General features: G+C 41.5%; 1 protein-coding gene and 1 pseudogene across 4 annotated transcripts in view; one reads left to right on the top strand and one right to left on the bottom strand.

The window, feature by feature from the left end:
• Positions 1–27,636, bottom strand: part of LOC110526093 (dematin) — a 79,916-nt gene that overhangs the window by 12,226 nt on the left and 40,054 nt on the right. Inside the window, exons 1-12 of one of the 4 annotated variants that reach the window (XM_090238148.1) lie at positions 26,302–26,571; positions 26,027–26,180; positions 24,650–24,708; positions 15,995–16,047; positions 13,826–13,906; positions 13,299–13,454; positions 12,435–12,479; positions 4,371–4,515; positions 4,208–4,252; positions 3,910–4,059; positions 2,639–2,778; positions 2,398–2,503 (exon numbers count right to left, since the gene is read on the bottom strand). In XM_090238148.1, coding sequence (XP_090094274.1) covers positions 2,398–2,503; positions 2,639–2,778; positions 3,910–4,059; positions 4,208–4,252; positions 4,371–4,515; positions 12,435–12,479; positions 13,299–13,454; positions 13,826–13,906; positions 15,995–16,006 — 880 coding nt within the window. In that variant the 5' untranslated portion in view covers positions 16,007–16,047; positions 24,650–24,708; positions 26,027–26,180; positions 26,302–26,571. Of the gene's footprint in view, positions 1–2,397; positions 2,504–2,638; positions 2,779–3,909; positions 4,060–4,207; positions 4,253–4,370; positions 4,516–12,434; positions 12,480–13,298; positions 13,455–13,825; positions 13,907–15,994; positions 16,048–24,649; positions 24,709–26,026; positions 26,181–26,301; positions 26,572–27,636 lie in introns of those variants that run through there. The other 3 variants (XM_090238147.1, XM_036980384.2, XM_090238149.1) reach the window with 3 other exon arrangements.
• LOC149982903 (thymosin beta-12 pseudogene) lies at positions 21,087–21,306 on the top strand (annotated as a pseudogene).

Below are 27,636 nucleotides of genomic sequence, written 5' to 3'. Positions count from 1 at the left end.
TGGAGGAAGTGTGGAATCTTTACCATTTCTAAAAAGAATTTTAAAATGGAGCATATGTGTGATTTTGTGTTTCTTTCTCGTTTACACCACACTCACAAGGTCACAATCTAACACAGTGTTAGTCAACCCCTGCACTGGGGATTAGCACCGGTTACCTGGGATGTTGCTTGTTGGTCAAACAAGTTAAATTGTTAATATACAGTGCCTTGCGAAAGTATTCGGCCCCCTTGAACTTTGCGACCTTTTGCCACATTTCAGGCTTCAAACATAAAGATATAAAACTGTATTTTTTTGTGAAGAATCAACAACAAGTGCAGCGCCAGCTGTGCCATCAGAGTCCCTGGGTTCGCGCCCAGGCTCTGTCGTAACCGGCCGTGACCGGGAGGTCCGTGGGGCGACGCACAATTGGCCTAGCGTCGTCCGGGTTAGGGAGGGATTGGTCGGTAGGGATCTCCTTGTCTCATCGCGCACCAGCGACTCCTGTGGCGGGCCGGGCGCAGTGCGCACTAGCCAAGGTTGCCGGATGCACGGTGTAGCCTCTGACACATTGGTGCGGCTGGCTTCCGGGTTGGACGTGCGCTGTGTTAAGAAGCAGTACGGCTGGTTGGGTTGTGTTTCGGAGGACGCATGACATTCAACCTTAGTCTCTCCCGAGCCCGTACGGGAGTTGTAGCAATGAGACAAGATAGTAGCTACTACAACAATTGGATACCGCGAAATTGGGGAGAAAAAAGGGTCAAATTAAAAAATTAAATACAATTTTTTTTTTTTAAGAATCAACAACAAGTGGGACACAATCATGAAGTGGAACGACATTTATTGGATATTTCAAACTTTTTTAACAAATCAAAAACTGAAAAATTGGGCATGCAAAATTATTCAGCCCCTTTACTTTCAGTGCAGCAAACTCTCTCCAGAAGTCAGTGAGGGTCTCTGAATGATCCAATATTGACCTAAATGACTAATGATGATAAATACAATCCACCTGTGTGTAATCAAGTCTCCGTATAAATGCACCTGCACTGTGATAGTCTCAGAGGTCCGTTAAAAGCGCAGAGAGCATCATGAACAAGGAACACACCAGGCAGGTCCGAGATACTGTTGTGAAGAAGTTTAAAGCCGGATTTGGATACAAAAAGATTTCCCAAGCTTTAAACATCCCAAGGAGCACTGTGCAAGCGATAATATTGAAATGGAAGGAGTATCAGACCACTGCAAATCTACCAAGACCTGGCCGTCCCTCTAAACTTTCAGCTCATACAAGGAGAAGACTGATCAGAGATGCAGCCAAGAGGCCCATGATCACTCTGGATGAACTGCAGAGATCTACAGCTGAGGTGGGAGACTCTGTCCATAGGACAACAATCAGTCGTATATTGCACAAATATGGCCTTTATGGAAGAGTGGCAAGAAGAAAGCCATTTCTTAAAGATATCCATAAAAAGTGTCGTTTAAAGTTTGCCACAAACCACCTGGGAGACACACCAAACATGTGGAAGAAGGTGCTCTGGTCAGATGAAACCAAAATTGAACTTTTTGGCAACAATGCAAAACGTTATGTTTGGCGTAAAAGCAACACAGCTGAACACACCATCCCCACTGTCAAACATGATGGTGGTAGCATCATGGTTTGGGCCTGCTTTTCTTCAGCAGGGACAGGGAAGATGGTTAAAATTGATGGGAAGATGGATGGAGCCAAATACAGGACCATTCTGGAAGAAAACCTGATGGAGTCTGCAAAAGACCTGAGACTGGGACGGAGATTTGTCTTCCAACAAGACAATGATCCAAAACATAAAGCAAAATCTACAATGGAATGGTTCAAAAATAAACATATCCAGGTGTTAGAATGGCCAAGTCAAAGTCCAGACCTGAATCCAATCGAGAATCTGTGGAAAGAACTGAAAACTGCTGTTCACAAATGCTCTCCATCCAACCTCACTGAGCTCGAGCTGTTTTGCAAGGAGGAATGGGAAAAAATGTCAGTCTCTCGATGTGCAAAACTGATAGAGACATACCCCAAGCGACTTACAGCTGTAATCGCAGCAAAAGGTGGCGCTACAAAGTATTAACTTAAGGGGGCTGAATAATTTTGCACGCCCAATTTTTCAGTTTTTGATTTGTTAAAAAAGTTTGAAATATCCAATAAATGTCGTTCCACTTCATGATTGTGTCCCACTTGTTGTTGATTCTTCACAAAAAAATACAGTTTTATATCTTTATGTTTGAAGCCTGAAATGTGGCAAAAGGTCGCAAAGTTCAAGGGGGCCGAATACTTTCGCAAGGCACTGTAAATAGTCCTTCAAGGAAGAAGGACCGTAGTTTCCTGGTCTCTTGAACATAAAAGGTTGATAAACATACTTTCACGGATACATAGTGAATCTGCCTCTCTCTTACCCATGTGCATTGCTGTCCGGTCAGGCAGTGAGCGAGTTTTCCTGCGGATGGGCACAGCTTTATCCAGCTCCTCTTTCAAGATTATCTTTCCCAAGTTCGACTGAATCTGCAGGGTAGACATATAGAATGTCAAAAGGTTTTCAAAGCAACCACTATCATTGAGTTACACTTAAGAAAACACTTAGGTCTGTTCAGTAGCCAAATTTGGGAGAATTTGTTACAAAAAAACCCTGTTCCGTACTTTGTTGAGCTCCTGCTTCTGCAGTTGCCGTAGTCCCCACATATCATCGGACAGGTCTCCATTGTCATATTCATCGTCCTCCTCATCCCTCTCTCCCTCCTCCCTCCTCCGGGACTCAGCCTTCTTCCTCCACTCTGTCTCTGTGGTAGAGGGGAGGCAAGTGTTAGAGGAAACCCTGGTACTACTAAGCTCTATTACTCTACACTACCAACCCTAACTATACCTTCTCATTGAAGCTTAGTAGCTCATCAGCGGCCCGGCGTCGGCAATGTTAGCAGCCCACTGCCAATTTTAGCCATCAGCTTTACAGCGGTAGCCGACACTTCAGGCTAAGAGCAGCATTAACTGTCGGAACTGTTAAGGATGGTCGGTGTACTGTTGTGTTGCTAGAGGCATGCCACCATGACGGCTAGCGACACTGGTCCGATATCAGTTTACTGTACCTTCAACGGTGTGCTGCCTCATAGCCACCAATGTTTTATAAGTGCTTGCTGGCTGGAATCGTTCACCATTAGGGTTGCGAACGGAGGGTATATTACTGGAAACTTTCAAAGTTTGTCAGTAAACTAACAAAATGTTGGTAATTTTCTAGATTTGGGGGAATTTAATAAGATGACATATCTTATAAAACCTTTTTGGGTACTTGAGATTATCACAGGCATCTGTAATTATCTTTGGCCTTATCACATGTAAAGTATATAACATTTTAAAATACAATTATTTAAAAATATAAAACTGAATTACAAAGCTGTAAAACATTATTCTAAATATAAACCATCAATTTATTGAATACGATTGGTGTTTAATATGAAGGTTTCAACAAGAAGTGTCTTTTATATATTTTTTTACACTTTTATTTTACTACGTCAATGTGTTTTGTTGTAAATGTTTTGGCACCAAAATGGTGGCATTTGTAAAAAAAATTAAATAAAAAATAAAAAAGTAAATGCATGAAAGAGTTGCAGAGTTAATAAAAAATCATCCCATTATTGATTAGATGCTTTTTTCATTAAATTAGGCTATTTTCTCTTGAACCAAATGGTCTATCCACCAGAAACTCTTGGACCATATGGACACAGATATTTAAAAAAAATATACTATATATGAATACATTTTTTAAAAGTTATTCAAGTATAAATTACCTAAATTACCTTAGATTACCTGTCAATTAGCAAAATTACAGAAGATTACAGTTACTTTGTTAAAATACCGGTGGCTTTGCAACCCTATTCATTACTATTCACAGTTGTGATTAATAGTGTGAGACATACCAACTGCAGCCAGGGAGGGGGGGCAGGGCCAGTAATCTGTCTCAATCTTGGAGGGTTTGTTGGGATCAGGTGGCTGGGCGGCAGGGAATTTAGATGACTCAATGATGATATCCTCTATGTGTTTCCCCTGGGGGATGGATGCTAATACATCTAGAGACACACACAAACACAAGGAGATATACAGTAAATGTGCACAGAAAAACATCCAATGTTACCTTTTAATGTCAAGTATTATGCCAGTATACAGTAAATTACTAAACTATCAACACACAGACATCAATTAAGTTGCATGAAATACCTTGTTTGTAAATTGGTGGCTTCTTGTATATATTCATTCCATTATCTGCAATGAAAAGATAAAATGAAGTCCCAGATGAGAAGCAAAGCACCCTGAGAGGAGAAGGGTGCAGAGAAGATAGGAGAGAAGAGAAGGGGATAAGTGTGCTGATGGATTACAATACCTGGCCTGTGAAAGTGCTGTGTGGGGAGCTTGGTGGCGGTGTCTAATGCAGAGCTGGTTTTGAGCTGGAGGTTTGAACCTGCTGATGACCCTCCAGGTGACTCCCTGCTCTCCAGCCACTCCTTGGGATCCTTGAATAGAATGGTCTAGGGACACGAGATTAACATTACTGTCCGGATCCTAATTGATATTCAAACCGTAACCCAAACACATATTGGGAAAGTGCATTAAAAGGAGGGTTCTGTGTACATTAGATTTCGTCCCTGAGTGAAGAAGCCAGTGAGGTCACAGCAAACAATAAGAGTGTAACAGATACTCATTGTTCCCATGGTAACTGCTTTTTGCAAACGTGTTTGTGTGGAGTCGTGGGCTTTTAGACAATGGATGGGTCTAATCCTGGATGCTGATTGGTTAAAACTGCATTCCTGCCGGTGTCTTTTCCACAAATAAAAAACCTGTTGAAATACCTATTTGAATCCAAGATGGCGTAGCAGTGGGATGTTTTGATTCTCTTGTCCCATCCCTTGTATATATTGTTTTCTTCTTCGTATATATTTAGTATATATTTTTAATCTACGGACTGAACATAATCTCCTGCAACCCGCCTCACCCAATGCAGTACGGATCTGCTATTTGTTATACTTTAGAACCGTAACCTCCTTCAAGCTAGCCAGCTACTAGCTAGTAGTCAGTTAACCACTGCTAGTTAGCCATCACCGTTAACTGGGACATCTGCCAGCTTCAGCCCGGTCAACTTCTGCCAGCCAGCACAGCACGATATCAACCCAGAGCATATCGGACTGCTTTTCTCCACCATATCTCCGGATTCCAACCGCAAGCTCTGAACCTTTACTCTGGATCATCGCAGTTAGCTAGCTGCTATCCAAGTGTCTACTCTTGGCTAACATCTCTGTCCCGAAGCAAGCACCAGTTAGCCTGGAGCTAGCCTCGAATCTAGGCCCATCTGCCGGCTAGCCGAATAGATCTATCAACAATTCCTGGGCTTCAATTACCTCTTTGGCCAATTGGCCTGGACCCTTTGCTGCCGACAAGGAGCCCCGCCGATCCATCACGAGTGGTCTACTGATGTAACCGTCCGAGGGGGTTTCTGTCCCGAAACAAGCACCAGTTAGCCTGGAGCTAGCCTCGAATCTAGGCCCATCTCCCGGCTAGCCGAATAGATCTATCAAGAATTCCTGGGCTTCAATTACCTCTTTTGCCAATTGGCCTGGACCCTTTGCTGCCGACACGGAGCCCCACCAATCCATCACGACTGGTCTGCCGATGTAACAGTCCGAGGGGGTTTCAACAGGTTCCCCCGTTACGACGTCCCCCTGAGGACCATCTGCTAGCCTGCTGCCAGCTGTCTGAATCTGTCTGAATCTCTGTGCCTCCAGCTCGCCTAGCTACGCACTGGAACCTGTGATTACTCAGCTACACACGCCTCTCCCTAAAGTCAATATTCCTTGTCTATTGCTGTTCTGGTTAGTCATTTTTGTCTTATTTCACTGTAGAGCCTCCAGCCCTGCTCAATACGCCTTAGCTGTTGTTCCACCCCCCACACATGTGGTGACCGCACCTGGCTTAAATGGTGCTTCAAGAGACAAAACCTCTCACATCGTCACTCAATGCCTAGGCTTACCTCCACCGTACTCACATCCTACCATACCCTTGCCTGTACACTATGCCTTGAATCTATCCTTCCGTGCCCAGAAACCTGACCCCTTCACTCTCTTTTCCGAACACACTAGACAACCAGTTATTTTAGCCTGTAGCCATTCTCTTATCCTACTCCTCCTCTGTTCCTCTGGTGATGTAGAGGTTAACCCAGGCCCAGCAGCCCCCAGCATAACTGCCATTCCCCAGGCGCTCTCATTTGTTGACTTCTGTAACCGTAAAAGCCTTGGGTTCATGCACGTTAACATTAGAAGCCTCCTCCCTAAGTTTGTTTTATTCCCTGCTTTAGCACACTCTGCCAACCCGGATGTCCTAGCCATGTCTGAATCCTGGCTTAGGAAGGCCACCAAAAATCCTGAAATTTCCATCCCTAACTATAACATTTTCCAACAAGATAGAACTGTCAAAGGGGGTAGAGTTGAAATCTACTGCAGAGATAGCCTGCAGAGTTCTGTCATACTATCCAGGTCTGTGCCAAAACAATTCGAGCTTCTTTTAAAATAACCTTTCCAGAAACAAGTCTATCGCCGTTGCTGCTTGTTATAGACCCCTTCAGCCCCCAGCTGTGCCCTGGACACCATAAGTGAATTGATTGCTCCCCATCTATCTTCAGAGTTTGTACTATTAAGTGACTTAAACTGGGACATGCTTAACACCCCGGCCATCCTACAATCTAAACTAGATGCCCTCAATCTCACACAAATTATCAAGGAACCTACCAGGTACAACCCAAAATCCATAATCCATAACCATGGTCAACCTCTTAGATATTATTCTTACTAACTTGCCCTCTAAATACACCTCTGCTGTCTTCAACCAGGATCTCAGCGATCACCGCGTCATTGCCTGCATGCGTAATGGGTCTGCGGTCAAACGACCCCCCCCTCATCACTGTCAAACGCTCCCTAAAACACTTCAGCAAGCAGGCCTTTCTAACCGACCTGGCTCGGGTGTCCTGGAAGGATATTGACCTCATTCCGTTAGTAGAGGATGCCTGGTTGCTCTTCAAAAGTGCTTTCCTCTCCATCTTAAATAAGCATGCCCCGTTCAAAAAATGTAGAACTAAGAACAGATTTTGCCCTTGGTTCACCCCAGACTTGACTGCCATTGACCAGCACAAAAACATCCTGTGGTGTTCTGCATTAGCATTGAATAGCCCCCGCGATATGCAACTCTTCAGGGAGGTCAGGAACCAATATACACAGTCAGTTAGGAAAGCTAAGGCTAGCTTTTTCAAACAGACATTTGCTTCCTGTAGCATTAATTCCAAAAAGTTTTGGGACACTAAAGTACATGGAGAATAAGAGCACCTCCTTCCAGCTGCCCACTGCACTGAGGAGCGGAAACACTGTCACCAATGTCATGACGTGGCCCTCTCTGGGTATAGCGTGCCTTCCCCCTCTCTCTCTCGCCTACACCCAGGCTGCTGTTATCTCAGGTTGTAAATTCCTGGAGGAGACTCTTCCTCATGGCCAGACAGTATAGAGAGAGAGAAAAGGTTTCACAGGAGAACAAAGGAATTTCTTCCACATCACAGAACTTGAGAACTGAACAACATTCATGTTCTGGAGAATGTATAAACGGTCGGTAAAGTAGCCAGCTACAAAATGGTCCATTTTGTACAATTTCATGAAACTCATGAGAGACAATACAGCCACATTATCATAACCCTGTTTATACAAGTGTCTCAGTTATGAGGTTTGCATCTAATTGTTGTATAACATGAATGAGTAAAGATGAAACTATTTGTGAAATTATGTAATGTGATTTTAAACTGTTTAATGAAGGAAACTCCAATTCCCTTTGGAGTTTAACTAAATCATTGGTCCGCCCCATGAGCACAGATATTGATCTGGCGTCATGGGACAGCCCCTTTCTGCTCTTCCGAATATAACCCCCACCTTGGGAATTCATCTTCAGACCATGCTTCTCTCAATTACGAGAGGGCAAGGGTTTGAGTAGAGACCAGCTTACCTTGATAACCACGAGAGGGCTAAGGTTTCAAACCGTCTTACCTCAATAACCGAGAGGGCTAAGGTTTGAGTGGATTGCTGAAATCTTAACCATACCACGTGGTTAAACTCTGAGACTATCGATACCGACAGAATAAGAACAAATCTTTGATACTAATTACTAGTCTATAGCTAGGAATTATGTACCTGTTGAACGCGAAGGCCGACAACCGCCGAAACACCTATTCTATAACAACTATTGCTGAATGTTACTCTGAACTATCCATTCTAACCACGACAGAGAGAGAGGGCGGACAAACCGAGATCACGACGACACACTGAGCGTAAATATACACATTGATTGCAATTATTCCCGAATGAGTGAGCATTCATGTGCAAAGGATTAGCAGTTCAATTGTTATAATGATCAACTTTGTAGTGTCTTACCTTTCGCGCCATCCTAGGTCCCTTTGTCTAACAAGCCGCCATGCCGGTTTAGCTATCATTTCCTTGTAACTATATCTATTGTTTGTTTGTTTACGCATTTCTGTGATTATTTAGTTAGTAAATAAATGATTTAAGACAATTGATGTATGGATGATTCATAGTGAAGACTGGGTTCGTGAAGATTTAACAATTTACAAAGTTTAGAATGAGACTGACGTGAGGTAAAGAATAATTAATTAATAAGAAGACTAGTTGATCAGATATTAAAAATTATACCTTTGTAATCTGAACATTTTCCTTGGTGCCGTGACTTCCTAGATAATTACAGTCACACGATTAAGTTAGTTCAATCACGTAATAATAATTACAGAGAATTTATTTGATAAAAATAAGTCTACAGTTTAATGATGCCAAAGACACGACACCACCGATAAATCTATGATCGAGAATTTCAATAAGTATTTTTTCCCCAGCTGGCCATGGCTTTCCACCTGGCTACCCCTACCCCGGCCAACACCTCAGCACCCCCTCTTGCCAACCCCCCCCCCCCCCCGGCTTCTCCTTCACCCAAATCCAAACAGCTGATGTTCTGAAAGAGCTGTAAAATCTGGATACCTACTAATCAGCTGGGCTAGACAATCTGGACCCTCTCTTTCTAAAATTACAACCCCTATAACTAGCCTATTAAACCTCTCTTCCGTATCGTCTGAGATCCCCAAAGATTGGAAAGCTGCCGCGGTCATCCCCCTCTTCAAAAGGGGGAGACACCTTAGACCCAAACTGTTACAGACCTATATCCATGCTGCCCTGCCTTTCTAAAATCTTCGAAAGCCAAGTTAATAAACAGATCACCGACCATTTCGAATCCCACCGTACCTTCTCCACTATGCAATCTTGTTTCCGAGCTGGTCTTGGGTGCACCTCAGCCACGCTCAAGGTCCTAAACGATATCATAACCGCCATCGATAAAAGACAGTACTGTGTAGCCGTCTTCATCGACTTGGCCAAGGCTTTCAACTTTGTCAATCACCACATTCTTATAGGCAGACTCAACAGCCTTGGTTTCTCAAATGACTGCCTCGCCTGGTTCACCAACTACTTCTCAGACAGAGTTCAGTGTTTCAAATCGGAAGGACTGTTCTCTGGACCTCTGGCAGTCTCTATGGGGGTGCCACCGGGCTCAATTCTCGGGCCGACTCTTTTCTCTGTATACATCAATGATGTCGCTCTTGCTGCTGTTGATTCTCTGATCCACCTCTAACGCAGACAACACCATTCTGTATACATCTGGTCCTTCTTTGGACACTGTGCTAAAAAACCTCCAAACAAGCTTCAACGCCATACAACACTCCTTCCGTGGCGTCCAACTGCTTTTAAATGCTAGTAAAACTAAGTGCATGCTCTTCAACCGATTGCTGCCTGCACCCTCCTGCCCAACTAGCCTCACTACTCTGGATGGTTCTGACCTAGAATATGTGGACAACTACAAATACCAATGTGTCTGGTTAAGACTGTAAACTCTCCTTCCAGACTCACATTAAGCATCTCCAATCCAAAATGAATTCTAGAATCGGCTCTCTATTTCGCAACAAAGCCTCCTTCACTCATGCCGCCAAACATACTCTCGTAAAACTGACTATCCTACCGATCCTTGACTTTGGTGATGTAATTTACAAAATAGCCCCCAACACTCTACTCAGCAAACTGGATGTAGTCTATTACAGTGCCATCCGTTTTATCACCAAAGTCAAATATACAACCCACCACTGCGACCTATACACTCTCGTTGGCTGGCCCTCACTACATATCCGTCGCCAAACCCACTGGCTCCAGGTCATCTATAGGTTTTGCTAGGTAAAGCCCCGCCTTATCTCAGCTCACTGGTCACCATAGCAACACCCACCTGTAGCACGCGCTCCAGCAGGTACAGTATATTGCACTGGTCATCCCCAAAGCCAACACTTACTTTGGCTTTTCCTTCCAGTTCTTTGCTGCCAATGACTGGAACGAATTGCAAACATTTCTGTAGCTGGAGTCTTTTATCTCCCTCTCTAACTAAGCATAAGCTGTCAGAGCTGCTTAACCATCACTGTACCTGTACACAGCCAATCTGTAAATAGCACACCCGACTACCTCATCCCCATATTATTACTTACCCTCTTGCTCTTTTACACCCCAGTATCTCTACTTGCACATCATCTGCACAAATATCACTCCAGTATTAATGCTAAATTGTAATTATGTACGCCTCTACGGCCTATTTATTACCTACCTCCCTACTCTTCTACATTTGCACACACTGTACATAGATTGTTTCTATTTTTCTTTTGTGTTATTGACTGTACGTTTGTTTATGTGTAACTCTGTGTTGTAGTTTTTGACACACTGCTATGCTTTATCCTGGCCAGGTCGCAGTTGTAAATGAGAACATGTTCTCAACTGGCCTACCTGGTTAAATAAATAAAAAATATTTTTAAAAGTACTCTATTCCATCTTATTGCGCAAACCACTGTCTCATCAGCTCAGCCATGCAATTTATATACTAGATCTACACCGTAAAAACAGACATTATTTCCCATTTCTTTTAGACTAGCATTTGGATTTCAACAGTGGAGATTTGTAATAACCTTGCCGTCTGTCTCTGCCATTTGTAACATTGTTTCAATATTGAAATTCGATCTCCAGCTGTCCTATGGTAATGAACATGTGGGGACGAGACAGACAGTGTCACACCCTGATCTGTTTCACCTGTCCTTGTGATCGTCTCCACCCCCTCCAGGTGTCGCTTATTATCCCCGGTGTATATATCCCTGTGTTTCCTGTCTCTCTGTGCCAGTTTGCCTTGTTTGTCAAGTCAATCAGCAGTTTTCCTTGCTCCTATATTTTTCCCCAGTCTCTTTTGGTTCTAGTCCTCCTGGTTTTGACCCTTGCCTGTCCTGACTCCAAACCCATCTGCCTGACCACTCTGCCTGTTCTGTCTTCAAGTCTGCCTATCCCCTTGTACTGTTTGGACTCTGATCTGGTTAATGAACCCCTGCCTGGCCTGACCTCGAGACTGCCCTTTGTCTGGAACTGTGTCTGCAATTGGATCTCGCCTTGTGTCCTTATAGACCGACAGGCTGGAAGCTTTTCTCAGTCAGTCGAAAACATGAATCGGCATAATTTTTATGGATATACAGTATTAAAAAAATTCTATAGAAAAACACAAAATGCTGCTGATTTGCTGTCATTCCAGCTTCAGTTTTAAATAATTGTGTTTGCTGTGTAGTTGGCTCTCTCTTCTGAGCAGTGGCCTGGCAAAATCGCACATCATTAGCTCATTGTTATGGATAATAATTTGAAAACAGCTTAAACAAACGCAAAGGCAAACCTTGCTGTTATTCTGGCTACACTGTTTGACGTGACTGTGTTAGCCACAGTTGGCTAGCTAGCAAGCAAGGGGTAATTACTTTGCCAGCCATCATGGCAAAGGAACATTTAGAATTAACTACTTAGAACAAAAAGTATTAATGACTGGGTCGCGTCTCTGGCGACCAAACTGATAGAACGACCAGCCAGCTTGGGTAGCAACCCTAGATGTGTGTTGGGACTATATTTTGTGGAAGAATGAAATAGTATGAATAAATTAATTAAAATAACGTATTTAATGAAAATATGTCAATCATTATTGGAATATGTTGGTAACACGTTGTATAAAAGCAAGAATGTTCTCGAAGCCGGTGTTTAGAAGATAAATTGGCACGGTGCGAATATATCCTCCAAATACCTGCTCTGGGGGCATTATCACTTAAATGTGTGTGAGTGTGTTTTTAACCATACCAGTGGAGCACAAAACCTTTCAATAACGATTCCATAATTACAAACAGTAGGTGTGTGTGACCGTATGAGAAGGAGATAGAGCTCTTTATGGGGTACTGGGCAGTGGACTGACAATTAACAGCTCAAATGATTCTTCATCCGAGAGCACAGAACCCATCCATCCATCTTACCTCAGGAGAAGCCGGGTGGGAGAATGAACACGGAGACATGGACCTCTGAAGGAGAGAAAAGAAACAGAGGGCGGTTTGATCAGTTGAATTTTCTCCCTAGGCTGCATTCTTCTTTGTGGGCTTAGTGAGACATAGACATTGTTTGACAGACAGTGTTACAAGCCTAATCGGGTAGAGTCAGTTTTGCCAGACAAAGGGAAATAACAAAATCTTATCACATCACAATTTCTAGAAAGTCCTTACTGAGTTCCATTGATCTCTGTAATAAGTCTGTGTCCCACATAGCACCCTTTTCCCTAAATAGTATTGGGCTCTGGTCAAAAGTAGTGCACTATATAATAAGGTGCCAATTGAGGCTCAGGTAAGTGTTTGCATGGGAGAGAACACTACACGCAGGTCAAACAGGCTAAATGTACCTGCCCTGCATTTCAATGGTGCAGCTAAGTGTTTGCATATATATATATATATATATATATTGTTTGACGGGTATGCATACGCGAGTATATATTAATGCATACATTGTATATAGTCTATATATAGTGGAGTTGTATCCTATCACACACAGAGTTAATAGGACAAATATTAGAATCACTTAACTAGTCAAACAGGTTAGCTAAAAAAGTGTAATCAATGACAATTATATTATGTTTGTCTTGATAGAACACCACTTGTGTCGTAGTAGGACAGACAAAAACTAATATGATCTTTAACTGTTAATCATATAAATACATCCTGAATACAATAGGGCCATTCCAAACAAGAGAAGGATATCCGCGCCTTAAACCTTAATGGTAAACCATTAGGATAGAGAGGAAACCCTTAGCGCTGTAATATGATGGAGGGTGGTGTGCTGTGCCCTATGACCTCTCTTCTTCGGGGCACCTCCGATAGCTCCAGAGGTGTGTAATTGAAATGGGGTTCGTAGATCATTAAGTCCGGCCTCTCGATGTCCAGTATCGCCTTGTCTTTGGGGATGGCTGCCAAGTCCTTATAGCCAATGACCTGATTGTCCATTTTGGCCTGGAAAGAGGAATATAAGAAGAGGGAGAACATGACATGGGATTGCATTGTCATGTGAGGTGTGTGTGTGTGGTCTTGTTCTTCTATCCTTGTGGGGACCTGAAATCCCCAAAAGTCCCCACCAGGATAGTAAAACAAAAAAATTATCCACGCGAGGATAAAGGCTATTAAGGGTTCAAATTATTGTTAGAATTAGGGTTAGGGTAAGGGTTAGGTTTATGTTTAGGGGTTAAGGAAAATAGGATTTTGAATGGAAATACTTTTTACGTACCCACAAGGGTGTGTGTGTGCGCGTGTGTGTGTGTGTGTGTGTGTGTGTGTGTGTGTGTGTGTGTGTGTGGAGGAGGGGCTGCCTTATGGTGCAGACTCACTGTGATGGCCACGGCTAGGGATCCTGGGATGCTGATACCACGGAGGGAACACACACTCCCAGGTGAGGTGCGGGCCAGCTGCTGCTTCCAAACACACAAATTGTCAAAGGTCACAGGGTTTGACACACAGCAACAACATTGAGATTGTGGCTCAGTTAGTAGAGCATGACACTAGCAACTTCCGGGTCATATGCATTCACATGTGTAAGTCACTCTGGATACAAGTGTTTGCTACATGGCATATACAGTACCAGTCAAAAGATTGGACCCAACTACTCATTCCAGGGTGTATCTTAATTTTTACTATTTTCTACATTGTCGAAAAATAGTGAAGACATCAAAACTATGAAATAACACATATGTAGTAACCAACAATTTTTTACAACAAATCAAAATAGATTTTAGATTTGAGATGCTTCACAGTAACAACCCTTTGCCTTGATGACAGCTTTGCACGCTCTTGGCATTCTCTCAACCAGCTTCATGAGGTAGTCAACTGGAATGCATTCCAATTAACATGTGTGCCTTGTTAAAGGTTAATTTGTGGAATGTCTTTCCTTCTTAATGTATTTGAGCCAATCCGTTGTGTTGTGACAAGATAGGGGTGGTATACAGAAGATAGTGCTATCTGGTAAAATACCAAGTCCATATTATGGCAAGAACAGCTCAAATAAGCAAAGACATGACAGTCCATCATTACTTTAAAACATGAATGTCAGTCAATCCGGAAAATTTCAAGAACTTTGACAGTTTCTTCAAGTGCAGTCGCAAAAACCATCAAGCGCTTTGATGAAACTGGCTCTCATGAAGACCGCCACAGTAAAGGAAGACCCATAAATACCTCTGCTGCAGAGGATAAGTTCATTAGAGTTACCAGCCTCAGAAATTGCAGCCCAAATAAACGCTTCAGAGTTCAAGTAACAGACACATCTCAACATCAACTGTTCAAAGGAGACTGTGTGAATCAGGCCTTCATGGTCAAATTGCTGCTGGAAAAAAAAAAACACTACAAAAGGACACCAATAATAAGAAGACACTTGCTTGGGCCAAGAAACACAAGCAATGGACATTAGACTAGTGGAAATCTGTCCTTTGGTCTGATTAGTCCAAATTTTAGATTCTTGGTTCCAACCGCAGTGTCTTTGTGAGAAGCAGAGCAGGTGAACAGATGATCTCTGAGTGTGGTTCCCACCATGAAGCACATAGGAAGAGGTGTGCTGGTGTGGGGGTGCTTTGCTGGGGATACTGTCAGTGATTTATTTAGAATTCAAGGCACACTTAACCAACACGGCTACCACAGCATTCTGCAGTGATATGCTATCCCATCTGGTTTGCGCTTAGTGGGACTATAATTTGTTTTTCAACAGGATAATGATCCAACACACCTCCAGGCTGTGTACGGGCTATTTGACCAAGGAGAGTGATGGAGTGCTGCATCAGATGACCTGGCCTGCACAATCACCCAACCTCAACCCAATTGAGATGGCTTGGGATGAGTTGGACCGCAGAGTGAAGGAAAAGCAGCCAACAAGTGCTCAGCATATGTGGGAACTCCTTCAAGACTGTTGGAAAAGCATTCCAAGTGAAACTGGTTGAGAGAATGCCAAGCGTGTGCAAAGCTGTCATCAAAGCAAAGGGTGGCTATTGGAAGAATCTCAAATATAACATGTATTTTGATTTGTTTATTTCATAGTTTTGATGTCTTCACTATTATTCTACAATGCAGAAAATAGTTTAAAAAAATAAAGAAAAACCCTTGAATGAGTAGGTGTGTTAAAATTTGACTGGTATTGCACCATACTGTATTACTTGATATTAAAAAATATATGACATGTCACGTTTGTCCATTTTTATAATTTATTTTTTACATATATGGTTCTTCATCTGTAGGTTCTGTGTAACATAGATCGACACACTTAACTTATACTGTTTCCAGATAAATAGTCTGTGAAAACTTTACTAGTTGGGAAATTGAACTACCTCTAAAACATGTATGTGCACTCTAATTTGCCTTGCTTCCCATCTATATTACTAGGGGAAAATGCCACATCCACTAACATTTCTTCTCCTCGATGAATGTATTCAGAGACATATAGAAAAGCATAATTAAATTCTGTATGATTCGTCAGGCAACGCTCTAATACCAACCACGATCAATTAAAACCATACCTTTGGCATCATTTTATAGGATGACAAAAAATAATTATCTTGATGAGGCTTCACTGAAAGAAAGAGAGTCAGTGTTAAACAATGAGAGAGATGATCATAAAATAGGAGGCACATCAAAGTTGCAATTGAATAATGCCCACTCAGTGGCAAGGACAATTGAAACATCAATTCACAAAAGTGTCACTCAAACGAGTACCAAGCAAATCATCCTTGAAATGTGTTAAGAGTGAAGTGCCATTGGACATTGAACAAGGCATTCAGAGAGATCATTGGTTGCTCATAGTACCAGTAGTAGTTCTTTATTAGTCCCAAATTGCACAATGCAGTGCCCATCACATTGCTGTATAATGTGTCTATATATACTACCATTAAAAAGTCACTTAGAAATGTTCTTGTTTTTGAAAGAAAAGCACATTTTTGTCCAATAAAATAACATCAAATTAATCAGAAATACAGTTTAGACATTGTTAACATTGCAAATGATTATTGTAGCTGGAAACCGCACATTTTTATGGAATATCTACATTGGTGTACAGAGGCCCATTATCAGCAACCATCACTTCTGTGTTCCAGTGGCACGTTGTGTTAGCTAATCCAAGTTTATCATTTTAAAAAGGTTAATTGATCATTAGAAAACCCTTTTGCAATTATCTTAGCACAGCTGAACACTGTTGTGCTGATTAAAGAAGCAATACAATTGGCCTTCTTTAGACTAGTTGAGAATCTGGAGCATAAACAGAAATTACCAAGAAACTGAAGTTCTCGTACAATGCTGTGTACTACTCCTTAACAGAACAGCACAAACTGGCCCTAACCAGAATAGAAAAAGGAGTGGGAGGCCCCGGTGCACAACTGAGCAAGAGGACAAGTACATTAGAGTGTCTAGTTTGAGAAACAGAAGTCCTCTGGCAGCTTCATTAAATAGAACCTGCAAAACACCAGTCTCAACGTCAACAGTGAAGAGGCGACTCTGGGATGCTGGCCTTTTTGGGATACTACATGATTCCATATGTGTTATTTAATAGTCTTGATGTCACTATTATTCTACAACGTAGAAAATAAAGAAAAATAAAGAAAAACCCCGGAATTAGTAGGTGTGGCCAAACTTTTGAATGGTACTGTATATATATATATATATATATATATATATATATATATATATATATATATATATATATATATATATATATATATATATATATACATATATATATATATATATATATATATACACACACATATACATACATATACACATATACATATATATACATACATATACATATACATATATATATATATATATATATATATATATATATATATATATACACATACATACAGTGCCTTGCGAAAGTATTCGGCCCCCTTGAACTTTGCAACCTTTTGCCACATTTCAGGCTTCAAACATAAAGATATAAAACTGTATTTTTTTGTGAAGAATCAACAACAAGTGGGACACAATCATGAAGTGGAACGACATTTATTGGATATTTCAAACTTTTTTAACAAATCAAAAACAATCAAAATTATTCAGCCCCTTAAGTTAATACTTTGTGGCGCCACCTTTTGCTGCGATTACAGCTGTAAGTCGTTTGGGGTATGTCTCTATCAGTTTTGCACATCGAGAGACTGAATTTTTTTTCCATTCCTCCTTGCAAAACAGCTCGAGCTCAGTGAGGTTGGATGGAGAGCATTTGTGAACAGCAGTTTTCAGTTCTTTCCACAGATTCTCGATTGGATTCAGGTCTGGACTTTGACTTGGCCATTCTAACACCTGGATATGTTTATTTTTGAACCATTCCATTGTAGATTTTGCTTTATGTTTTGGATCATTGTCTTGTTGGAAGACAAATCTCCGTCCCAGTCTCAGGTCTTTTGCAGACTCCATCAGGTTTTCTTCCAGAATGGTCCTGTATTTGGCTCCATCCATCTTCCCATCAATTTTAACCATCTTCCCTGTCCCTGCTGAAGAAAAGCAGGCCCAAACCATGATGCTGCCACCACCATGTTTGACAGTGGGTATGGTGTGTTCAGGGTGATGAGCTGTGTTGCTTTTACGCCAAACATAACGTTTTGCATTGTTGCCAAAAAGTTCAATTTTGGTTTCATCTGACCAGAGCACCTTCTTCCACATGTTTGGTGTGTCTCCCAGGTGGCTTGTGGCCAACTTTAAACGACACTTTTTATGGATATCTTTAAGAAATGGCTTTCTTCTTGCCACTCTTCCATAAATGCCAGATTTGTGCAATATACGACTGATTGTTGTCCTAGGGACAGAGTCTTCCACCTCAGCTGTAGATCTCTGCAGTTCATCCAGAGTGATCATGGGCCTCTTGGCTGCATCTCTGATCAGTCTTCTCCTTGTATGAGCTGAAAGTTTAGAGGGACGGCCAGGTCTTGGTAGATTTGCAGTGGTCTGATACTCCTTCCATTTCAATATTATCGCTTGCACAGTGCTCCTTGGGATGTTTAAAGCTTGGGAAATCTTTTTGTATCCAAATCCGGCTTTAAACTTCTTCACAACAGTATCTCGGACCTGCCTGGTGTGTTCCTTGTTCTTCATGATGCTCTCTGCGCTTTTAACGGACCTCTGAGGCTATCACAGTGCAGGTGCATTTATACGGAGACTTGATTACATACAGGTGGATTGTATTTATCATCATTAGTCATTTAGGTCAACATTGGATCATTCAGAGATCCTCACTGAACTTCTGGAGAGAGTTTTCTGCACTGAAAGTAAAGGGGCTGAATAATTTTGCACGCCCAATTTTTCAGTTTTTGATTTGTTAAAAAAGTTTGAAATATCCAATAAATGTCGTTCCACTTCATGATTGTGTCCCACTTGTTGTTGATTCTTCACAAAAAATACAGTTTTATATATTTATGTTTGAAGCCTGAAATGTGGCAAAAGGTCGCAAAGTTCAAGGGGGCCGAATACTTTCGCAAGGCACTGTATATATATACACACACACTCTAAGTGCACAAAAATTTAGGAACACCTTCCCCACTGCACATGGGGACAAAGATCGTACTTTTTGGAGAAATATCCTCTGGTCTGATGAAACAAAAATATAACTTATTGGCCATAATGACCACAACATAACGTTTGGAGTAAAAAGGGGGTGGCTTGCAAGCCGAAGAACACCATCCCAACCATGAAGCACGGGGGTGGCAGCATCATGTTATGGATGTGCTTGCTGCAGGAGGGACTGGTGCAATTCACAAAATAGATGGCTTCATGAGGTAGGAAAAGTATGTGGATATATTGAAGCAACATCTCAAGACATCAGTCAGGATGTTAAAGTTTGGTCACAAATGGGTCTTCCAAATAGACAATGACCCCAAGCATACTTCCAAAGTTGTGTCAAAATAGCTTAAGGATAACAAAGTCAAGGTATTGGAGTGGCCATCACAAAGCCCTGACCTCAATCCTATAGAAAATTTGTGGGCAGAACTGAAAAACCGTGTGCGACAAGGAGGCCTACAAACCTGACTCAGTTACACCAGTTCTGTCAGGAGGAATGGGCCAAAATTCACCCAACTTATTGTGGAAAGCTTGTGGAAGGCTACCCGAAATGTTTGACCCAAGTTAAACATTTTAAATGTAATGCTACCAAATACTAATTGAGTGTATGTAAACATCTGACCCACTGGGAATATGATGAAACAAATGAAAGCTTAAATAAATCACTCTACTATTATTCTGACATTTCACATTCTTAAAATAAAGTGGTGATCCTAACTGACCTAAGACAGGGAATTTTTACTCTTATTTTTACTCTGATTAATTGTCAGGAATTGTGAACAACTGAGTTTAAATATATTTCAACACTTCAACTATGACAGACAAAATGTGATTTTTTTTTTCTCCAGAAAATCACATTGTAGGATTTTCAATTAATTTATTTGCAAATTATGGTGGAAAATAAGTATTTGGTCACCTACAAACAAGCAAGATTTCTGGCTCTCACAGACCTGTAACTTCTTCTTTAAGAGGCTCCTCTGTCCTCCACTCGTTACTTGTTTTAATGGCACCCGTTTGAACTTGTTATCAGTATAAAAGACACCTTTCCACAACCGCAAACAGTCACACTCCAAACTCCACTATGGCCAAGACCAAAGAGCTGTCAAAGGACACCAGAAACAAAATTGTAGACCTGCACCAGGCTGGGAAGACTGAATCTGCAATAGGTAAGCAGCTTGGTTTGAAGAAATCAACTGTGGGAGCAATTATTAGGAAATGGAAGACACACAAGACCACTGATAATCTCCCTCGATCTGGGGCTCCACACAAGATCTCATCCCGTGGGGTCAAAATGATCACAAGAACGGTGAGCAAAAATCCCAGAACCACAACCATGGTTGCATGGAAGTTCCTTTGTATAATGTGGAACTCGAGTCTGATCTTATTTCTGGATCCGTTGTCATTGGAGTGAGGCCTAGCCTACCGGTGAAGGGGGTCTCATTCATTTTAGAAAACGATTTGACTGGGGGGAAGGTCTTGCCAAATCCTGTCGTTAGTTAGGAACCCAGAGTAGAGCAACCTGATGGGTTATCAGAGAAGTACCCTAGATTGTTCCCAGCATGTGGCGTTACACGTCCTATGTCTAAGAAAGGCACCAGGAGCAAGTCTATAGTTGAGGAGGATGTCAGCGATCACACCATGGTTGATTTTTCTGAGACATTTATGGGTGATTCTGATTTCGGTAAACCTCCTTAGTTGACTTCTCCTTTGAAAAACCCCAAAAGTGAATGACTTTGTAGGACCGCTGAAGGAAGAGAGGGTTCCTACAGTTCACACTTCAATGTCAAGGAAGCAGCTGATTGCTAGACAGACATACTTCCAGAGGAAAAGTTTGATGAAGAGAGAGTGTGGGTTACTTTGACAGAGATGGTGTTCTAATGAGGAAATGGCATTCTTGCACCACATCTCAGCAAGAAGATTGGCCCAGTGTATCTCAAATTGTTGTTCCAGTTACGGTTCGACAAGAGATACTGAGTTGGCTCAGGTAGAGTTGGATGGTAGCATAGCAGGCCATCTTGGCGTCAACAAGACATATGAACATCTTTCACTCGTTCTCTGCGCAATCAGGATTGAGACGCATCAGTAGCCAGTACAACTCAGATCCTCTGCAAACATGTCTGACAAGCCAGATCTCGCTGAAGTCGCAAACTTCGACAAGACCAAATTGAAGAAGACTGAGACACAAGAGAAAAATCCCTTACCAAAGAAACCATCGAACAGGAGAAGCAAGCAACAGCATGAAGCCCAATCCTCTGCTATGCACTGTACATTCCACAAGCATTGCCTTTTTCACCTCTTAGCTGTGTAACTGTGTAACCCAAAACCTAAGTTGCATTGTGATTGGACAAAAGCAATGACTGTACAGCACCTCCCTAGAACATTTTGACCAATGTTAAACTACCCAATACACACAAATATAAATAAAGGAATGGAATAAGAATATATACTGAACATATAAATACAGTTGAAGTAGGAAGTTTACATACACCTTAGGCAAATACATTTAAACTCAGTATTTCACAAATCCTGATATTTACTCACAGTAAAAATTCCCTGTCTTCGGTCAGTTAGGATCACCACTTTATATTAAGAATGTGAAATGTCAGAATAATAGTAGCGGGAATGATTTATTTCAGCTTTTACTTCTTTCATCAAATTCCCAGTAGGTCAGAAGTTCCCTTACACTCAATTAGTATTTGGTAGCATTGCCTTTAAATTGTTTAACTTTGGGTCAAACATTTTGAGTAGCCTTCCACAAGCTTCCCACAATAAATTGGGTGAATTTTGGCCCAATCCTCCTGACAGAGCTGGTGTAATCGAGTCAGGTTTGTAGGCCTCCTTGCTCGCACACACTTTCAGTTCTGCCCACAATTTTTATATAGGATTGAGGTCAGGGCTTTGTGGTGGCCACTCCAATACATTGACTTTGTTGTCTTTAAGCCATTTTGACACAACTTTCCAAGTATGCTTGGGGTCATTGTCCATTTGGAAGACCCATTTGCGACCAAGCTTAAACTTCCTGACTGATGTCTTGAGATGTTGCTTCAATATATCCACATCATTTTTCCTCCCTCATGATGCTATCTATTTTGTGAAGTGCACCAGTCCCTCCTGCAGCAAAGCACCCCCACAACATGATTCTGCCACCTCTGTGCTTCATGGTTGGGATGGTGTTCTTTGGCTTGCAAGACACCCCCTTCTTCCTCCAAACATAACGATTGTCATTATGGCCAAACAGTTCTATTTTTGTTTCATCAGACCAGAGGACATTTCGCCAAAAAGTACGATCTTTGTCCCCATGTGCAGTTGCAAACCGTAGTCTGGCTGTTGTGGAGCAGTGGCTTCTTCCTTGCTGAGCGGCCCTTCAGGTTATGTCGATATAGGACTCGTTTTACTGTGGATATAGATACTTTTGTACCTGTTTCCTCCAGCATCTTCACAAGGTCCTTTGCTGTTGTTCTGGGATTGATTTGCACTTTTCGCACCAAAGTACGTTAATCTCTAGGAGACAGAACGAGTCTCCTTCCTGAGAGGTATGACGGCTGCGTGGTCCCATGGTGTTTATACTTGCATACTATTGTTTGTACAGATGAACGTGGTACCTTCAGGCGTTTGGAAATTGCTCCCAAGGATGAACCAGACTTGTGGAGGTCTACCATTTGTTTCTGAGGTCTTGGCTGATTTAGTTGATTTTCCCATGATGTCAAAGAGGCACTGAGTTTGAAGGTAGGCCTTGAAATACATCTACACCTCCAATTGACTCAAATTATGTCAATTAGTCTATCAGAAGCTTCTACAGCCATTTTCTGGAATTTTCTAAGCTGTTTAAAGGCACAGTCAACTTAGTGTATGTAAACTTCTGTCCCAGTGGAATAATCGTTTTGTAAACAATTGTTGGAAAAATTACTTGTGTCATGCACAAAGTAGATGTCCTAACCAACTTGACAAAACTATAGTTTGTTAACAAGAAATTTGTGGAGTGGTTGAAAAACGAGTTAATGACTCCAACCGAAGTGTGTGTAAACTTCCGACTTCAACTGTATATATGTTATATGTCTTAGAGAGCCTTTCCATAAGTCCACTCAAGTTTCTTCAACTGTCTTCTGACTGTGATTAGAGCGATGTCGATGTTGTGCTGTGATGCCAGCAGATTCCAGACTGCATTTGCCCTTCGCCCATCATCTTCAACCAAGACGATGGCTTGAATAGTCTCGCTGGAAATTGAATACAATGTAAAAGTGATGACCAGCAGGGTCAAATAATATAAACAGTGGTTATAGAAGGTGCAACAGGTCAGCACCTTAGGAGAAAATGTCAGTTGGCTTTTCATTGCTGAGCATTCAGAGGTCAAGACAGCAAGTGTGTGAGAGAAAATATCGAAACACACAAAGTAATGTGTTAATGAGTTCCGATAGCCAATCTATTATCCAACGACTAGTTTAACAGCCAGGCTATTGTAGGTGTGAAAATTCCCCCCAACAAACAATACCCTACCTGCGTGTGGTCAACTATTTCAGCACCGTTTCACGCTGCTCTGAGACAAGCATGGGGACTGGTCTTGATAAATCAATGACATTTTTATTTTCACTTAATCTCCGTTTGGATATTCGTTAGACTACAATTAGGGTGTGGAAATGTTAGGATTATTTTGCTCTTAGTACTGTAGCCTAATCCCGACCGGTCACGTTGTACAGCGCCATATTTTCCTAATGGAAACCATGAGGGTTTCGTTTTTCTTGGAATAGAAACACCATAATAATAATAATAATGAAATTAATTAAGCCACATTTCTTCAAATCAATCCCATATACTACGTTCTTACAAAAAAGTTTTAAATTCTCTAGTACAGCCAATATTAAAGATTGTCAAATGCTTCTCAAAGATGCCCACTGGTGGTCAAACTAGCACTAACTAGCATTAATGGCAACAATGGCTGACACTTAAATAACCTGCCATAGAATTCTGCTGCAGTGTGATTTAACTTCACAGGAAGAACCAGGATTAACACCTTTAGTTGGCTCTCAATATTTGATTTCCAGAAAAACGAATCGCTTTTCTCGATCATTTTGGTTTGCGTCCTGTTTTTAAGTTTGGTGTGGGTTTTTATTTTGTTTGCCTCTTCTTGGGAAAATTTAGTGGGCTCTCATGGTGGGTTCTAGTTGTTGTTGCTAGTCAACTTTCAGTGGACACCCTCATGAGTGTCTTTCAGAACCCATCCTAAAACCCCACCTGTTTCGTTTTGGTTGTGGTCAGTGACTGTTAGTTCCCCCTTCTGTTAGAGCAACATTTTTTGGTTTTCTTGCTGGGGAGTGTAAAAATGTAACAACTGCAGATTCCCCTTTAAATGGATACTTCTGAATTTTGGCAAGGAGGCCCTTTATCTATCAGATGAACTTGTGGATACCATTTGTATGTCTCTGTGTCCAGTATCAAGGAAGTTAGAGGTAGTTTTGCGAGCCAATGCTAACTAGCATTAGCGTAATGGCTACAAATCTATGCGTATCTGCTAGCATGCTAGTAGATACCCATAGCATAGACTTCCAGTCTGAGTTAATAACTTAAAAGTTATGTTTCGTAGGACCATATCTATAAATGGCATACACTTTTCTAAATAACAGACGTCTTACCTCAGACAAGAAAAGGAATCATTTCTGTCACTTTGGGGTTATTCATCCCAAGCTCTGACCTAGAAGACAAAATAGAAATGTGATTATATAACAAATTGCTAAATATTTTCAGATTTGGGCAATTCCTATTATTTTGTGATATTTATAGCTTTTGAGAGTAAACCAGCAAAGTATATTAAGCGATTTAAATATATATAGCCTTTTATAGTCCAATTTTGTAGTTTTGGTTAGAAAAGCAACTCAGAAAGACATACACCCTCGTCATAGATACGATGGAACTAGGTACACATCTAGGATCAGAATCCACTCCCTCAATTCTAACTTTAAACATGAGTGGTGAAAATGCAAAAGTGACCCAATATCAGCATCTATGGGGAACTTCACCCTACTCGACTAGTTCTGACAGTGGAGTCTTTCCCCATTGGTCCATGATGGTTCAATAACACCAGAAGACCCTAAATACACAACATAGCCTGTTCTCTCAATGGGAATTCACCATTGATCATCTGATCAAATACTGATCCCATTGAAATAACTCAGAGTTAGAGATAAGAGACAAGCAAAAGACATCAGGTCGTATATATGCACTGAGCAAAATATGCTATTATTTTGATATACAGTACTGTAGAAACCTGTACTAATCACTACATATAGCATACATTATGCACAGTTATGATTGCAAATTACAAATCCTTTCAAGTCATTTCACATGCCATGGTGAGAATATCAATTGGTACAATGGAAACCAATCCTAACCTTAACCATTAGTGGGGAAAATACAAAATGGACCCACCATCTGTGTCTAGTAGCAACTGAAGAGCATGCAGTAGAGATGCTGGTTCCAGATAACCAATGGGATTTCACAGGAGACATGGAGGTGGTGTTCTGTAACATTTGTCTTTGGGATTCTCTTTCAAACTAATGCTTAGGATCAATCAATATGGGGATCAAATGTCTGGTGCTCCAATTTTCCTTTGTGGCCATCCACCCTCCCCAAATAGAGGACAGCCATCGCATCTGCTAAATTACATTGTTGGTTTTAAAATATTAGAACATTCCAGAGAGACAGGAGGAATTATGGCCATAATCCACAAAAACTATATTAACATAAAAACGTATTTGTTACATATGCCAAATACAACAGGTGCAGACCTTACCGTGAAATGCTTACTTACGAGCCCTTAACCAACAATGCAGTTCAAGAAATAGAGTAAAGAAAGTATTTACTCAATAAACTAAAGTAAAAAATTATATAAAAACACAATAACTGCCTTTCTGAAGACAAACAATGTACACGAAACTGTATACGAAACGCTTCAGTCTGGTTTTAGACCCCATCATTGCACTGAGACTGCACTTGTGAAGGTGGTAAATTACCTTTAAATGGTGGTCAAACTGAGGCTCTGCATCTGTCTTCGTGCTCCTAGACCTTAGTGCTGCTTTTGATACCATCGATCACCACATTCTTTTGGAGAGATTGGAAACCCAATTTGGTCTACAAGGACAAGTTCTGGCCTGGTTTAGATCTTATCTGTCGGAAAGATATCAGATATCAGTTTGTCTCTGAAGATGGTTTGTCCTCTGACAAATCAACTGTAAAGTTCCTCAAGGCTCTGTTGTAGGACCACTATTGTTTTCACTATATATTTTACCTTTTGGAGATGACATTCGGAAACACAATGTTAACTTTCACTGCTATGCGGACGACACACAGCTGTACTGTTCGATGAAACATGGTGAAGCCCCAAAATTGCCCTCCCTGGAAGCCTGTGTTTCAGACATAAAGAAGAGGATGGTGGCAAATGTTCTACTTTTAAACTCGGACAAAACAGAGATGCTAGTTCTAGGTCCCAAGAAACAAAAATATATTCTGTTGAATCTGACAATAAATTTTAATGGTTGTACAGTCGTCTCAAATAAAACTGCGAAGGACCTCGGCATTACTCGGCAGGTAGCCTAGTGGTTAAAGCTTTGGACTAGTACCTGAAAGGTTGCAAGATCGAATCCCGGAGCTGACAAGGTAAAAATCTGTCATTCTGCCCCTGAAGGCAGTTAACCCACTGTTCCTAGGCCATCATTGAAAATAAGAATTTGTTCTTAACTGACTTGCCTATTTAAATAAAGGTTAAATAAAAATGTACTTTTTTTAAACTCTGGACCCTGAGCTCTCTTTTGACGAACATATCAAGACTCTTTCAAGGACAGCTTTTCTCCATCTAAGTAACATTGCAAAAATCAGAAACTTTCTGTTAAAAAATTATGCAGAAAAATTGACTCATGGTTTTGTCACTTTTAGGTTAAACTACTGCAATACTCTACTTTCCGGCTACCCGGATAAAGCACTAAATAAACTTCAGTTAGTGCTAAACACGGCTGCTAAACACGGCTGCTAGAATCCCAAAAATGTGATCATATTACTCCAGTGCTAGCCTCTCTACACTGGCTTCCTGTTAAGGCCAGGGCTGATGTCAAGGTTTTACTGCTAACCTACAAACTGCTAACCTACATGGGCTTGCTCCTACCTATCTTTCGGATTTGACCTCTGCCGTACATACCTACACATACGGTACAGTCACAAGACGCAGGCCACCTAATTGTCCCTAGAATTTCTAAGCAAACAGCCGGAGGCAGGGCTTTCTCCTATAGAGCTCAATTTTTATGGAATGTTCTGCCTATCCATGTGAGAGACGCAGACTCGGTCTCAACCTTTAAGTCTTTACTGAAGACTCATCTCTTCAGTAGATCCTATGATTGAGTGTAGTCTGGCCCAGGAGTGTGAAGGTGAACGGAAAGGCCCTGGAGCAACGAACCGCCCTTGCTGTCTCTGCCTGGCCAGTTCCCCTCTCTCCACTGGGATTCTCTGCCTCAAACCCTATTACAGGGGCTGTCACTGGCTTACTGGTGCTCTTCCATGCCATCCCTAGGAGGGGTGCGCCACTTGAGTGGGTTGAGTCACTGACGTGATCTTCCTGTCCAAGTTGGCGCCT

The sequence above is a fragment of the Oncorhynchus mykiss genome, chromosome 6, assembly GCF_057628025.1.
Source record: "Oncorhynchus mykiss isolate SJ-2025 chromosome 6, ASM5762802v1, whole genome shotgun sequence".
Lineage (NCBI taxonomy): Eukaryota > Metazoa > Chordata > Actinopteri > Salmoniformes > Salmonidae > Oncorhynchus > Oncorhynchus mykiss.
Note: the sequence above shows the minus strand (reverse complement) of the source record. Positions and strands in the feature narration are given on the sequence as shown.